A 12,285-nucleotide genomic window follows, 5' to 3' on the forward strand; every position below is an offset into this window, starting at 1 on the left:
AAGCATATTCTTAGATTCCCTAGCTAATGTTTGAAATGTAGTGTGTGACACCACCCAGCCATTTCTCCTGCCACTTTTGGGCCTCATCACAGCCTTGACTTAGCTATTAATTTGTGCTGAGAGCTCACGGAGGGATTTTTTTTTTTCAGCTGAGGTTCTCCAGCAGATAAGCTGTTGTTAGAGCACAAATGAGTCCCTTTGATGCTAAGAATTAATTTCCTTTTCTCTAAAGTTATACAGAGTTGAAACAACATGATGTGCATCTGACAAAGGATGAAACTCCGTGTTAGCTGCTGGCATCTGCCTTGCTCAGATGATATTGGGGGACACACAAACAGGCAATAATGCAGATTTCAGCATGAGGCACTCCTCAAATGCAGCCTGTTGCACATATTTTCTAATGTTTTACTTTACCAGCTTCTACTCAGTGTATTTATACATATTGGAAATTTTCACTCTCGGACTTTAATTTAGGATTCCTGCTTTGTGTAGTTGAATCTTCCTCTCATAACTCCCTCCCTGTGTAATGTCTTTTGCATTTATGGTGATTAGTGACTGTACTGCTTGTGTGCTGTTACTGCTTAGACTGTTCTGAGGCCCTCTTTATTAGATGTGCAGTTTCATAATAAGAAGTAAGCAGATATTTTACAGACATCCTTCATCAGATTTGTGCTCAGGACAGTCAATCTCACAGCATCAGGTCATTTAGTCATTTATCTTGCAGTTTTACAGTCATGTGTGACACATATCCAAAGCTGTGATAAGCCTTCTGTAATACAGATCCATATTTTTTGTGGCCAGCTGACAGAAGTTCACAGATACATTTTTAAAGTTTTTATATCTGCCTCAATTAGTATTTGAGACATATCTTACCTATCAGCTGATGTTTTTGGAAGATGATGTGCACACAGTGATCCTGAATTACTGTCCCCTTTGTCCCTGTGCCCTGCCACGTATATTTGAACCATCCCTTTTGCTGTTTCATCCCTTGACCACACTGTCCCCATGACACAGCTCGTGCTCCACTGAGCACAGGCCAAGGCTGACCTGTGCTACACATGGCTGTTCTGCTTCATGTCACAGCAATGTTCCATAGGGCATCTCTGGCTTCCTGGGGAGGGTCCTATGGGAAAGGCTTTCCTAACTGGCACCTAATGAATAACTGAGATCAGAAAAGTGACTCACTGGAGAGTCTGTCAGCAATGCTACACAGTGCCACTCTGCTCTTGTCTCCAAAGATTTCAGGCATTGTTCCAGTGGAATGGTGTTTCCAGAATGACTGGAGAAGAAGAGAGAATTCTGTTTTGCAAAAAATTGATATTTTTAATCTATATTGGTAGCTGTCCCCAGATGACTGGTAGTTTTTAATCATATTACATGTATATGGAACACCACAAAATTATTGAATTTTCTGACTTTAGGACACTTCATGTTTCGTAGATATATAGTTCTATTTATGTAGTTATGTTTAATGAGATGCCTGAAATGTCACTCAGTACTAAAGACAGGAATAATGAAGAACCCCAATCATGGAACGTTATGCACTCCAACAACTTTTTATAGTCAACTCCCCCTGAGGAGATCATGATGTGGAGAAAGAAATGTTTGTGGAGGCCAGAAGTTTTATTACAAGGCAATCTGCCATTTTTATTATGGTTACCATTTGCAATTAAAAATAAGCAGCAGTTAAGATGAACAATTGAATTATTTTGAATAACCTTACTTGAGTTGAAGTAAATGTGCCAATCAAAGCAACAGCAGAGATAAAACCATTTATTTTACTGTGCAAGTCTAGAGTTTGGACTTTAAATTGCTTCACAGTAAGCCTTAGCTTTGTTAATATTCTTCCTCACAGCATTGCTTTCCTTCTACAAGCATGTGAGCCTCCCAGTAGAGGGAAACACACAGAATATTAAGCACCTTCTAAAGAAAAGAAAAGTCCCATGGGCCTGAATATTTAAAAAAAAAGTTTCTGATTCAATCAGTTCCAGCCTGAGGTGGTTCTTCTGGGGTAAACAAGTTCCAGGTAGCTAAAAGTCACAGGAGGAAAGTAGCAGTTCAGTTGCTGTGGGATTCACAGCCCTTGAGATATCTGTGGGAATTCTGCTCCTGGAGGAGGATCTGCAGGCTTGGGATGACAGCAGTGATGGGCAGGATAGCACAGAGTATCTAAAATGCCTTGGGGTTTATGGTGGCTGGATTCTATCCATCAGTCCTTTTAGCTCTGTTGCTGCTGAAAGGCAATCTGAAATGGTTAAAGTCTGTCAAGCTAGACACTACACAAGGACAACATGGCACTGTGCATGGGAACCTGGCAAGGCTTGGTTATTCAGTTGAATCTAGAGAAACAAAGAATTTATCTCCTATTCCACTGAATTTTTTCTTTAATCTGTTATGGATTGAACGCTAGCCAGAGAGAGCAAGCCAAGAACTTCACTGTTCCCATTTCAGCACTGTAAAAACATACTCAGAAATCAGAGAGAGAGAGGATCACAGGTCTTTCCTTTCTCTGTGGTCAGCAGAGTGTTTATAAATTCTACATGTGTAGTTTCAGTGTGTATTAGTTGCTCTGTTAAGAAAAGATTTACACTCAGCACATTAAGCCAAAATGCTCCTGATTCACACAAGTGTGTCCTGTTAATATCAGCCCTTATCACTTTTCAGAGCTGCCCAGAGTGGAGTGCTTGAGAAAGAAGCTGGTTTGGCAAAATAGGAACCTTGTAAGTGACAGACAGGAAAGCTGACAGTCCATTTGGAACAACTTGTTAGTCAGAAAATGGCAAATGTCTTTTTTTACCTACTTTTTTACAAAAACCTGATTCCTCCTTACGGCTGGTCAAAGCCTGGTGCAGAAGGTATAATCCTCTGTGACATGATTTGGAGTTGCTGGAATATGCTTGTTTTTAAAGTTTAGCTTATTGAATTCTTCTGTGATTTCCATGATTGATTTCCCTTTTGTTTCTGGAAGGAACAGGTGGATAATTATTCCTGAAGTGAAAAGTACTACCATAAAGATGAGAAAGCAGAAGTGCTTGAGTCTTTCCTGCAGGGAAAAACAAAGTGAGAAAGAGAGCAAGATGAGCATATCTTTGCTTTAGTCATTTTCTTGGCATATTTTTTATATTTGGGTCCCATGATGCCTAAAGCTTTATATTTTCTATTTTTCAGCTCCTGTACTGCATTAGTGTGTAACTCTGAGCTCTGTACAGAATGCTCGTCAGCTCACACTAAACAATCCTTCCAGGCCTGAGAACCAAGGCCACCATCTGCCTCAGGCCTGAAAAGTGTAAACAAAAGTGAATGTGACTTCATTACCTGAAGCTATAATTGGACAATTAACCCCTGATATGCAGATTGACCAAACTTACATCCCTCTGAGAAACTGGTGATGTCCATCTCGGCTGTGGCCTCTGCAGGCTTTGCACTGCCCAAGGTGTGTCCTTGGGAGGCCTTTGATAAATCCACACTTTGTTCTTTTAACTCTGCCTGGCCTCTGTTCTAGGCAGCCACTCCAAGGCATCACCCAAAGTATTTTGAATTTGAAAAGGAATTCTTTCTTTTTTGACCTTTGACAAATATTTCAGGCTGAATGAGTATCTTGGGCAAATCAGGGCCCAAGGAGAGCAGGTGCCAAGAGCACTGACACAGCTCTGTCACCTCTGCTGCCGTGGTTGAGGCACTCACCACGATGAACGGGAAGGAGATGCCGATCACAAACACCCCCAGCCAGTTCATAACAGCACTGATCACCAAGGCAGGAGGTCTGCAGGACAGCTTGAAAATTTCAACCCTGGTGGAAACTGTGGCACCACCTGAAAGGAAAGAAGAACAAGAATTGTTTCTTGTTTGATGTGTTTGGCTTCAGGATTTGGATTGAGTGTTCCTGTTACAGAGTCAGCTGGTAGATGCTCCTGTAAGGGACTGGCAGGAGTACCTGAATTGTGCAGTGGCACCGAGCATCTCGCTCTTTTTTACAAAAGAAAATATTTGTGGTATCTAATAAACTGCTAGACATCAGTTTATTAAAGTGGTAAAATACTCAAATAAATATTTGGGGACATTCAAAAATTAAGTAGTTGACACTTGAGAAAGCCTGACATCCCCTCATGAAAGAAGATGTGTGAGGAAGAAATGACAATTATTAATGCTGAAATGCAGTTCCAGTGTTATTCTGCTAGATTGGCAATGAGTGATCTTCCCAGATTTACTCCCTGGGCATTTCAGTTGTGTTTTGAAGTCACAGGATTTCAACTGTTTTGAGTTAGGATAATAATTCAACCCTGCCATATGGGAAGGCAAATATTAAAAAAATTATTAGCCTTTATAAAATAAAATTTAATGAGTAGCAGGCAACAAATGTTAGGAAAAAATTTACTCCAAAGTAGGTCTTCTGTACTGCTGTCTGTGTGGGATAAGATGTAACATTATACAACACTGAATTTAAAAGAACTCTTGCTTTTCTTTTTCTGGTTTTTTTTTTCCCTAGCATTAACAAAAAAAATCTTTTACCCATCTGTTTCTGCTCTATTTTTGCTGTATTTTTCCAGTGTGCTCCTTTCCTCTTGTTAGCAAAACTCAAACTTGATGGTATTGAATTTTATGGACCCTCAATGTTTAAATGACCACAAGATTTTGTTAAATTAATTTACTTATGCTAAATATTGTGCCATATAAGACAGTATTTTCCTAACCTTATTAATAAGCTCACATGACTCAATTCCTTTATTTCCTTTGATTGAGAACTTACCTGGCCCAACAGCAAAGACAACTGTAAACAGGATAATGAGAGCAAGGCTGCAGTATGGCATCCAGAAGTACCAGTCCTGGGGAAAAAAAGCCCATAACAAACTTCTGTTTGAAAACCGTTCACAGCCCTAGGAGAGGGATGCTCCTGCTTTTCCAACACTGTCTCCTCAAGAAGGAAATATTCAGTGTGGGGGGAACTGAGAGTTGGGAATGCTTTACTCTGTGGTTGGAGCTGCTGAGGTCTTTGTCAGGTGAGCAGGTTCAGGTCTGACATTGCAGAGCAGCTGCAAATCTAGAGAGGCTTCAATTAAACAAAGCCTGAAGAGTGCTTTTGCACCCTGTCCTTTCTTTTTGACCTCATAGTGCTTCCTCTGATCCTTAGAGATATGAGAAGGACAAATCACATCTTAACTTTTATTAAGTTATAGATTTAATAACTGGTACTAAAAAGCAGTTTTTCTAGATCTTAGTCAAGAAGAAATGAGACTCAATGCTTTAGGAAAAAAAAAAAAGATTTCTCTTTCCTATGTTTGAGAGCTTTCTTGAATGAAACAAAACCAGAAGTCTGCTGCCACCTTGCTTCCAGGTCGGTTTTGCAGTGTATCCATAGAGCAGCTCTACGGGTGATGTGCTTCTGAGAAAGCTCCAGCAATGACACAGAGGTGTCAGTGTTCAAGAAGTGAACTGGTCTCAAGTCTGTGAACAGAGAGTGCCTTCCCCACACTTATCTGCAGCAAAGTTCAATTTCAAATTAACTGATGCAAAAGGTCTGGGGTTTTGTTGTTACTTGTTAGAAAGAGCATGAATAGAAAGGCCCATTTCCCTAGGGCGGTCTAGTGGTCTGTGCTGGCTGGTGTTTGGTGTTTGCAGTCTGATGAAGCCAGGAGCCAGTCTCCCAATGTTTTGTGTGCTCCTTGCTAAGGTCATGGGATCATGTTGAAAGGAAGGCAGGAGAGAGTTTACTACTGGCTAAGAGAGAGTTTAGTCCTATGTATAGACAAGCTTGATCTCAGCCTCACTTTCCTTTCTCAGTAGCGTGGTCCTGCCAGTGAGCTTTAGATCAGAAATAGAATAGACAGAACAATCTGCTGTGAACAGAGTTTCCTTACCTGTAGGGACAGAGTCACGGTGATAGCAGCTAGCAGGGAACCCATGATCCAGTAGCCTCCTCTTAGGAGCACTTTCCTGCCCAGTCGCTCAATGATGGAGCTCTGAAGGACAGAATGAGTGTCAGTGCTGGAGAGCAAAGTGTGCCCCGCTCCCCTGGTAATGTGACTTACACAGACTACAGCAGCTACGAGTTCAGAGAGTCCAATAGACAGGGTCATATAGGAGGCCATTTTTTCATCAAAGCCAGCTGCCTGGAGGACTTCAAAAGTATAAAAATAAATCTGGAAAAAAAAGATCATACAGTAAGCGAAGAAAATAATTGATTTCTAACCTAAACTTGTGTGACACTGCCCTAGGTATGAGCTGCTAATCAGGGAGCATGCAGCTCAGCTTTTGAGGGAGCTGGAATTCTGCACTCTTTTTGGTAGTATTCACTTTATCAGCAGACAAAAATATTATAAAACATTATATAATTAATTCATTGATCAAGTTGACAAAAGACAAAATGCTGGGATAATTTGACCTCCAGCTACTACAATTTAATTAGGTTTGCAGACTCCTGGTTTAGGTACTTTCAGAAACAGCCAGGTGTATCTTGTTTTCAGAGCCCATCCAAAAACATCATTGTAGGATATTCCCAAGAAAGAAGAGTGTGGGTTATGGAGTCATGAGGGAGTAAACCCAACTCTTTTCAAGTATCTCTGCTAGTGTTTGGGGATACACTGAGGTGACAAAGATTCAGTTGAAGCTGTGTTAGATTCAGCTGTGTATATCCTTTACAGATGCTGCTACATTGTGGTGTTATAGGTAGGAGGGTCATGCAGGAAACTGCAGAGCTGTGACTTCAGAAGGATCCTAGAAAAGCAATGCTGTGAGGAAGAGCAGAGCTGCAGAAGCTGCAGAACAGGGAGCATGTTGCTTGTTAGCTTTAAGGGCAGAGTGAGCACAGCCATGCCAACATCTCAGGGTGCTAAGAGCCAGGGGACAAATAGCAGCAGTCACATAAAACTACAGATTTTGCCAGTGGAGAGTGGGCTCATTCACAAGAGTGAGCCCTGGAGCTCTGCAGTGGCTCCCAAAGGTGGCTGTTCAATGAGCCTGACTACAGAGGCAGCTAACTCCAGCCAGGACCAAGGGCTGGGCAGAGGGATGTCACACAGAGAGCCCAGCCAAGCTTTGTGGCTGCTGCTGTCCTGCAGAAGGGCTGGCAGACAGCAAGGCTTGGTCTGAGAAGCCTGAGAAAAAACGGAGGAAGCTCCTGTGAGCTGTGATATCTTGGGACTTCAGTGGGGAAACACACTCAACTGCATTGATGCCACATAGCTGAATTGTGGCGGTCAGAATAACTATCATGTACAGCTGCCAACGGAAAGCTGGTTCTTTCACTAGTTCCAGGACACTCAAGATCTTGGTGTTTTTCATTGTTGCCTTCTCTTTCATGATGTCATCAATCTCTGCTTGGTGTTGGCCTTCACCCCAAAGCTGCCTTATGGCTGTGAAGAAGGAGAGCGAGACCTGCCATGTTAATTCAGCTCTGTTTATTCCCTAAGAAGTTTTCTGAGTAGGTGATAGAGGTGTCTGGCATCCCAGCATGTGTGAGCTGGGGCTGTGCTGAGAGGCAGAGATGTTTTACAGGGTGCTCCAGAGCTCTGATCCCCTCCAGTGTGACACAGGGGCCTAGTGGGGTGCACAAGGGCTCCCTCCCTGCCCATGGGGCCACTTTTCTGCCTTCCTCCTTCTCTCAGGGTGTGAGCAGGGTACACAGCAAATAACCAGAGCTAAGGGGTGCCCAGTGGAGCCCTGCAGTGCAAACAGCTATTTCTCATTTATCATTTAGCATTAATCATCAGACTGACAGTGCAGGTGGTGTCAGATGTGAAAGGTTTTGTAATACAGAGCCATAGAGGGAAGTAGTTTCATGTTCTGTGTGGGGATTACAACAATAATGGACTTTGTAGGTATTCACAGAGCCTTGTGGGAAATGAGCAGGGAGAAACTTTGTCCTAGTAATATTTTTCTATATGGGGAAAGCAAGCATCACAAAATAATTCTAAGTCAAGTGAGGAACAGGAACCTGAGGCCCTCAGTTACCTTTTTCACAGCCTTCCTGGTCTCCTTTTTGCATGAGGAGATAGGGTGGGGACTCTGGGAAGAAGGGAAGCGTGACCAGCTGGACCAGTGCTGGGAGTCCACAGGAGGCCATCAGCATGGGCCACAGTGACTGGCTGCCCAGCAGCTCCCTGGCAGGGACAAAATGTGTGTTAAAGTTCATTGCATCGGCTTTGAGGAGAGGCAGGAATGGAAGGAAAAGCAGAGGAAGAAGAAGCAAAAGGTGGAAGGGATCCAGAAATGAATTGTGGGGGTAATCAATTGCATGATACCTTTGTCCTGAAATTTGCCCTATGGCTTTTCCCAGTGACCAAAAGAAAGAGGAAGTAGAGTTTGCAAATCCACGGAGCTTCCTGGGGGAAATTTCTCCGACGTATTGGTGGTGAAGAGGAACACAAAGACCTTGAGGTGAAGAGGGAATTAAGGGAGAGAAGAAAGAAGACATAACCATTGAAAATAAAACTGGATGTAAATAATTAAGTAATCTGGCACATAACTCACATACAAGACTTTCAGTACTAGATTTTTCAACTCTTTTTAAAAAAGTATTGTTCCTCTGCAGTGTGCAGTTTCCTGATCTTAAGAAATATACTTTTTTCCCTTTAAAGTGTATCTTGTCATAAGATCTCCTGTGAGCCTTAGCCTGTTTTAAAGGACACAGAGTATGCAAGGGCTAAATAACATTTTAGCAGTATTTAACATGCTTGTAGTTAACCCACATAATCTCAACCTTTTCTGACATGATACTACTGAAGAGGTGTATGGTGGACTCATGGCAAATTATCACATATAGTGCTATAGTCAATATTGATTTCTATGTGATTTAGGTGGAAACAAGAGTATTTATTTTCTGCTATCCAGCAATAATTTTTATTATTTCAGTCAGAGCTGATATTTCCAGTTGTATTTATTAACTCAGACATGCTAAATACTAGTCTGGGAACAGAAGCTTTTTCCTGATATAGTCATTACAGACCCTTTTATCTGTTTCAAATGCAGCTTGTTCTTCTCTTGGCTGTATGTGATGGCAAAGCACTCTCTTTTGATTGCAGCCTCTTTAACAAAAATCAGGTTTTTGAATGAGACATGATACAGATTCGAGACCAGAGCAAGGCCCCTGTGGGTAAGCTGTTCTCAAATTACAACCATGGCTCTTCAACACATCTGTATGTTAGAGAAGCAATGTACAAAATCTGGTTCTTTGAAAAAATAGGCATTAACTTCTAAGTTAACTCTTTAATAAGTTAAAAGAGGAATCCCTGTGAATATGCAAACAATAGAAAGGCAAGTTTTGTGTCGGGAAAAAATACAAAACAATACTGATACCAGCACAGGATATTTATACTGCCTGTAGTCACTTGCCAGGAGTGATTTTGCTTTATTAAGCCCAGATCTTTGTGTTAACCCCAAGGACTTACTACTTGGAATACTCCCCCTTATGAAAATACTTTAAACTTTAAGCTTTAAACTTCCTACTTTAAATTTATATCTTTAAACTATATCATTTTCAGCACTGCTAGCTAAATTTAAGAAAACATTTTACATATTTTTCCTTGATAAAATTCCTTTTTTTGTGTGGTATCAAAACATTTCTGACGTCTCTGAATATTGATACACTTGGCAAAGCGAATAATTGTGAAATTAATAATAATTATGGTCTTTATTGCAGAGTGTTAGGGAAAATCCTCTTACAAAAGATCCCTGACTTCAACATTTTGTTTTCTTAGTGGAGGCTTATTATTTACATTGAATAAAGATGTAAAATTTTGTGAGATTCTGCTGACCTGTGGGAGAAGTCACTCACCTGCACTTACTCCACACATGAAGCGTCCAATTAGAACCATCTCAAAGGACTGGGATATTTTACTGCAGCCCATGATAGATGCTGCCACTATCATGAGCACATTGTTGCACAAGAGACATTTCTTTCTGTAAGTGCAAGAAAATGAAAAGATTTTTTGTAACTCAGAAGGGAAATGGCATTTAGTGCCATGCAGGAAGTCTTGGCTGAAGTTGTCTTGATAGTTTTTGAAATGACACATATGTGGCCCAGGACAAAATAAGCACTGGGTACTTTGGACTCATGGTGTGCCTCAGCACCTGCCTGCACCTGGGAGTTTGGGAGTTTCAAGGTTGTAAGCAGAGAAAACTCTGAAAGCTTTTCTGCACTTGAAACACTGCAAAACACATTTTGCCACACCAAAAAGGATCTCAATGCCTCTGGGTTTTGAGTAGCCCTTTCAAGAGCCCATTCTGACTTCAGCCAGGTGCTGCCTTTCGTTGTTGCTGAGATTGACCCAATCTGAGGAGCCATGCAACACAGTCCCTGCCCCAGGACACGGGCAGGGAGCAGGAAAATCAGCTGACACCACAGCTGAGCTGGCTGTGCTACAGCCATGACTAAGTGTGAAAGTCTGTCTCATTTAAAAACTTAATTATTGTTTCCCTAAGCTAAGACTCAATTGACAAATTGTCTTTAAACATACATACTTGCCAAATTTGACAGTGAGGTATCTGCTTCCTGAAGAACCCAAGAGACCTCCTATGCCAAAGATGGACACAGTGATGGACCACAGGAACAAGAGGTTATCCTGTTGGATGGGATAGCCATAACGCTCCAGCCAAGTTTCATTAATGAAAGCCTTAACATGCTGAGACAGAAAAAAAAAATCATTAACAATACCTATATCAGAAGTGCAGGTTTTTAATTATATTTACAAAATAATTTTGTTGCTTCAGCTGAAGTTATTATTTCACATAGGCTTTAAAAGTGTGAATTAGCTAACAGACATAGTATAATAGAGAGTGCTATGCTCATCAAAAGTTCAATCCCAATCTTTGGGTTTTTTATCCTTGAAATCTGAGGAAGCAAGGTATGGACTGGTACTACAGAAAAGTGTAAACAGTACTACAGAGTTCTGCAAATGAGTTATGGGTTTTCTCTCACATACCTGCCAAGAATGCCACATTACACAGAACCTGTTCAGTGCAATTCCTAAATACTTTTTCACTCAGAACTTAGTGCTCTGGAGACGGAAAATCATGCTTTTCCACTAAGATGATGTCCACAAAATAATGATGTCTTCCCTCTAGACATCAGTGCCCTTAATGGAAGTTTTACCTGGGATCAGTGGAGAGAAGCAGACATTTTCCCAGAGCATGGCTCACTTGTTCTATTTTTCTGTGAGGATGGATAACCATAAAAATATCAACTGAAACCACTGAAGAAGGCAGATGTGCTATAAGGTTTTAGGGGAGACAGATGCCATCCTAGTTAGTGTGTGTCTTTGGAGGAACAGTTCTATTAACAACAGCTTGCAGATCTCTCTGTTTGCAACACTTTGACATGATCTGCTCTTCAAGATAGCATAGCAAACGGAAATGAGAGGAGAATACTGTGATTAAACCCTTTCTGAATGCCAGAGGAGCAGCCTCAGGCAGCAGTGGAGACTCAGTGCTCTCATTAACAGTGTGCCATGTGCGTCTTTGCCTACCTGAGACATGTAGGTGATGGTAGAAATTTGAAAGCCGATCTGGAACGTGCCACCAATCCCCAGGACAGTGATCATTCGAAAGAGCCCCTTGTACTGTACCTGCAGAAGCAGAACAAAATCTTCTTAAGGTTGTAGCCACATCAGGCTGTTCTCACAATCTGTCCTTCATTCTCCAGAAACATCTCGTTTGTTCAGGGGATTTTCAGGTAGGAATGTTCCCTCTGCTTACCCTGATGTGAGATGTACATCCTCCTGTGATTTCCCTCTATCCAACTCAAGGAAGTGCGGCTTCCACAAACATCCTTGTCAAGGCACCACGGCTGCTAGCATCCACTCCTGTTCCCTGCCTCTCAAAACCTCTGCCTGCCATGCCTTGCACTAAATAATTAGATGCATTTAGATATGCACTTTTATTTTTTACCAGGGAAGCAAAGCAAATTATGTTTCTACATAAGCCAGTATTTTCCAGTCCATGAAAACATTTAAGACACATTAATATATTGATAAAAATGTGGTAAAGATGGATGCCAGAGCACACAAAGTGCTGCAATACCTCAAAATAATGGACAGAACCACTTGCAAGATGCTTGTAGTGAACAGGAGCCTTGTTCTTACCAAGACACCGATTTTGTTTTCTTTGAAGCCCCAGGAGCACACAAAAATGTCACAGATGTAAATACCCCACCAAATACTTACCAGGTTTGATAAGAAACCGGTCATCTCTGGCTGAGGGCTGGCTGTCCAGCTTGTGATGTGTCCTTGTCATCACAGGCTTGTGTCTCTCTGTCTCCTGCCTGCTGCTCCAGCAGTGGGCATTTGGCTTCAG

The 12,285-nt window shown here is 41.6% G+C and overlaps 1 protein-coding gene across 3 annotated transcripts; it reads right to left on the reverse strand.

The window, feature by feature from the left end:
• Positions 1 to 1,686: 1,686 nt before the first annotated feature.
• On the reverse strand, positions 1,687 to 12,237 carry LOC102104216 (solute carrier family 2, facilitated glucose transporter member 11-like). 3 transcript variants are annotated; one of them, XM_088065065.1, is made up of 13 exons: positions 12,156 to 12,237; positions 11,460 to 11,558; positions 10,456 to 10,616; positions 9,770 to 9,894; positions 8,238 to 8,367; positions 7,948 to 8,096; positions 7,162 to 7,349; positions 6,027 to 6,137; positions 5,856 to 5,957; positions 4,748 to 4,823; positions 3,685 to 3,812; positions 2,802 to 3,043; positions 1,687 to 2,233 (listed from the first exon to the last, which is right to left on the reverse strand). In XM_088065065.1, the coding sequence occupies exons 1-12, from the start codon at positions 12,177 to 12,179 to the stop codon at positions 2,837 to 2,839; spliced, it is 1,500 nt and encodes a 499-aa protein (XP_087921191.1). In that variant the 5' UTR covers positions 12,180 to 12,237; the 3' UTR covers positions 1,687 to 2,233; positions 2,802 to 2,836. The 3 variants fall into 3 exon arrangements, with proteins under 3 accessions (XP_087921191.1, XP_087921190.1, XP_005524542.1); XM_088065064.1 differs by having other exon boundaries at positions 1,687 to 2,245; XM_005524485.3 differs by having other exon boundaries at positions 1,687 to 3,043.
• Positions 12,238 to 12,285: the final 48 nt, after the last annotated feature.

This window comes from Pseudopodoces humilis, chromosome 20 (genome assembly GCF_049639895.1).
Source record: "Pseudopodoces humilis isolate 2021_Gansu_Grassland_sample_001 chromosome 20, ASM4963989v1, whole genome shotgun sequence".
NCBI lineage: Eukaryota > Metazoa > Chordata > Aves > Passeriformes > Paridae > Pseudopodoces > Pseudopodoces humilis.

Excerpts from the sequence above, each read along its gene's own strand:
- LOC102104216 (XM_088065065.1), bottom strand. The coding sequence starts at position 12,179 with ATGACCGGTTTCTTATCAAACCTG. Across the intron at positions 8,097-8,237 it reads GGGCAAATTTCAGGACAAAG|GGAGCTGCTGGGCAGCCAGT; the intron begins GTATCATGCAAT and ends TGTCCCTGCCAG. Across the intron at positions 3,044-3,684 it reads TCTCCTTCCCGTTCATCGTG|GAAAGACTCAAGCACTTCTG; the intron begins GTGAGTGCCTCA and ends TTTTCCCTGCAG.